Source organism: Argentina silus, assembly GCF_951799395.1.
Source record: "Argentina silus genome assembly, chromosome: 5".
In the NCBI taxonomy this organism is placed as follows: Eukaryota; Metazoa; Chordata; class Actinopteri; order Argentiniformes; family Argentinidae; genus Argentina; species Argentina silus.
Window position 1 is genome coordinate 17,774,634 of NC_139659.1, and position 2,500 is coordinate 17,777,133.

General features: G+C 48.7%; 1 protein-coding gene across 1 annotated transcript in view; it reads left to right on the top strand.

Annotated features, from left to right (window-relative positions):
* myo18b (myosin XVIIIB) overlaps positions 1–2,500 on the top strand; it is a gene marked incomplete at its 5' end in the record, with an annotated part of 21,344 nt that overhangs the window by 6,186 nt on the left and 12,658 nt on the right. Inside the window, 7 exons of the mRNA XM_083669607.1 lie at positions 69–159; positions 341–536; positions 696–776; positions 1,115–1,235; positions 1,369–1,516; positions 1,686–1,869; positions 2,211–2,361. Of these exons, the coding sequence (XP_083525733.1) occupies positions 69–159; positions 341–536; positions 696–776; positions 1,115–1,235; positions 1,369–1,516; positions 1,686–1,869; positions 2,211–2,361 (972 nt within the window). The remainder of the gene's footprint in view (positions 1–68; positions 160–340; positions 537–695; positions 777–1,114; positions 1,236–1,368; positions 1,517–1,685; positions 1,870–2,210; positions 2,362–2,500) is intronic.

Here is a 2,500-nt window from a genome sequence, read left to right on the forward strand (position 1 = left end):
ACATTGTAAGAGATGAATATGTAAGGTTGATATCACTAAATCACTCAACTCTCTTTCTCTCTGTCCAGGTCCAAAACTGAGTGCTAGTCAGTGTGTACGTGGTATGGCTTCTGGACTGTACGAGGAACTCTTCACAGCAATAGTGTCACTCATCAACAGGTACACACACACACACACACACACACACACACACACACACACACACACACACACACACACACACACACACACACATCCAGGCCCACTTCAGTCCATGTACAGTACATTAGTTTGGTCCTGGGTCTGGGTCTTTGTGGATGTAAGGCCTGAAGCCTGGGTGTTTCCTGCATTCTCTCCCCAGGGCGTTGAACTCTCAGCAGCTGATGACATTAGCTTCAGTGATGGTGGTGGACACTCCAGGCCTCCGTAACCCTAGACATGCAGGAGAGGAGAGGGCTGCAGGATGGTCCGAACTCTGCCACAACTACCTACAGGAGAGGCTGCTGGAACACCTCCACACACACACCTTCACACACACACTGGACAGATACGCACAGGTAGAACACACACATTACACACACAGTGACATACACAAGCTCACACATAATCCTTCACACACAGGCTGGATATATAGATATACACACATCCTCACATTTGTATTCATCTGCTGTAGAGTTGTTTCAGCTGTATCACAGAGGGTGTGTTGTCTGTTCCAGGAGAGAGTTCCTGTGGATTTTGTGTCCCCTGAGAGCAGTCCAACTGAGGTGGTGTCCTCGATAGACCAGCCTGCTCTACAGGTACAATACACTCCTCATGTCCTCACTCTGCTTTCTGACCTACAATACACACTCCAATCCTCATATAGGCAAGAGTGTACTTCTCAATGCTGTGTGTGTGTGTGTGTGTGTGTGTGTGTGTGTGTGTGTGTGAGTGTGTGTGTGTGTGTGTGTGTGTGTGTGTATGCGTGTGTTTGTGTGTGTGTGTGTGTGTGTGTGTATGCGTGTGTGTGTGTGTATGTGTGTGTTTGTGTGTGTGTGTGTGTGTGTGTGTGTGTGTGTGTGTGTGTGTGTGTCTGCGTGGGTGCGTGTGTTTGTGTGTGTGTGTGTGTGCGTGTGTGTGTGTGTGTGTGTGTCAGGTGCGGGCAGCGGACGGGGACCCTAGGGGTCTACTGTGGGTTCTAGATGAGGAGATCGTGACACCAGGCTCTACTGAGAACACTGTCCTGGAGAGAGTGTGTCAGTACTACAGCAACACTGGTGAGACAGACCATGTGGTTCATTATCAGTAGACATGTAGCCTTGGAATAGGATGTTATATCAATGTTATATCAATGTTATATCAATGTTATATCATTGAATGGTTCCCTCATTCCATCTTCTCCCTCTCCAGTGCGTCAGTGTGAGCAGCCACTGCAGTGTGAGGTCAAGCATCTGATGGGTTCTGACCCGGTCCGATACGACCTCACAGGCTGGTTCGGTTTGATACAGAACAACCCGTCGGCTCTCAACGCCATCTCAATCCTACAGAACTCCTCTGTGTAAGTGTGTATGTGTGCAATGCATGTACTTCTGTGTGTGTGTGTGTGTGTGTGTGTGTGTGTGTGTGTTGAAATGATCACTTGAACAAAACGGTTTGTCTTCAACTTATGCGGTAAAACCTGAGGAATGTGATCGCTTACCCATTGCTGTGCACTCTCTGTCCCTTAGTGGGGTGGTGAAGGCTATGTTTGCCCCCAGGGCGTCTGTGCCCCCTCTGTGTCGTGGTCTGGGGGGTGTGGAGGGGGGCAGTCAGCGGTCACTGCAAAGGAGTGGCACCGTCAGGAAGACCTTCAGTGGAGGAATGGCGGCCATACGCAGACACTCCCACTGTATATCAATCAAACTACAGGCCGTAAGTACTCTAATATACACTCCCACTGGATATCAATCAAACTACAGGCCGTAAGTACTCTAATATACACTCCCACTGTATATCAATCAAACTATAGGCCGTAAGTACTCTAATATACACTCCCACTGGATATCACTCAACCCCTCTTTGATAAGCTTTGTGGAATTTTCACCATGCCTTTCCAATGTTCCAGTTATTTCAGATCCTCACAATTACCAACGGGGGTCAGTTTGGACTAACTGCATTAACAGTCCCTCTCACTAAGCATGTTTCTCCCTTCTTCTCCTCTCTGTGTCTCCATCTATCCGTCCTTCTATACCTCCTCCCCTTCCGCTCCCCAGGACGCTCTGTTGAACCTGATTCGTCGAGCCAGCCCAGTCTTCCTCCAGTGTGTGAATGCCAAAACGGACAGCGGAGGGTTTGATGTCCCTGCTCTCAGAGTCCAGCTCCATTCCACACAAATTCTGCCTGCCCTGCAACTCTACCGCACAGGTTAGCTTGTTAGCATTGGTCCACTCTGTGCCCATACAGTATGTGGATACAGCACAGTATAGCTTGTGGTCCTAACAGAACACCTATACAACATACTATGTATATATTGTCTACAACTCTCTCTCACCTGACACCCATC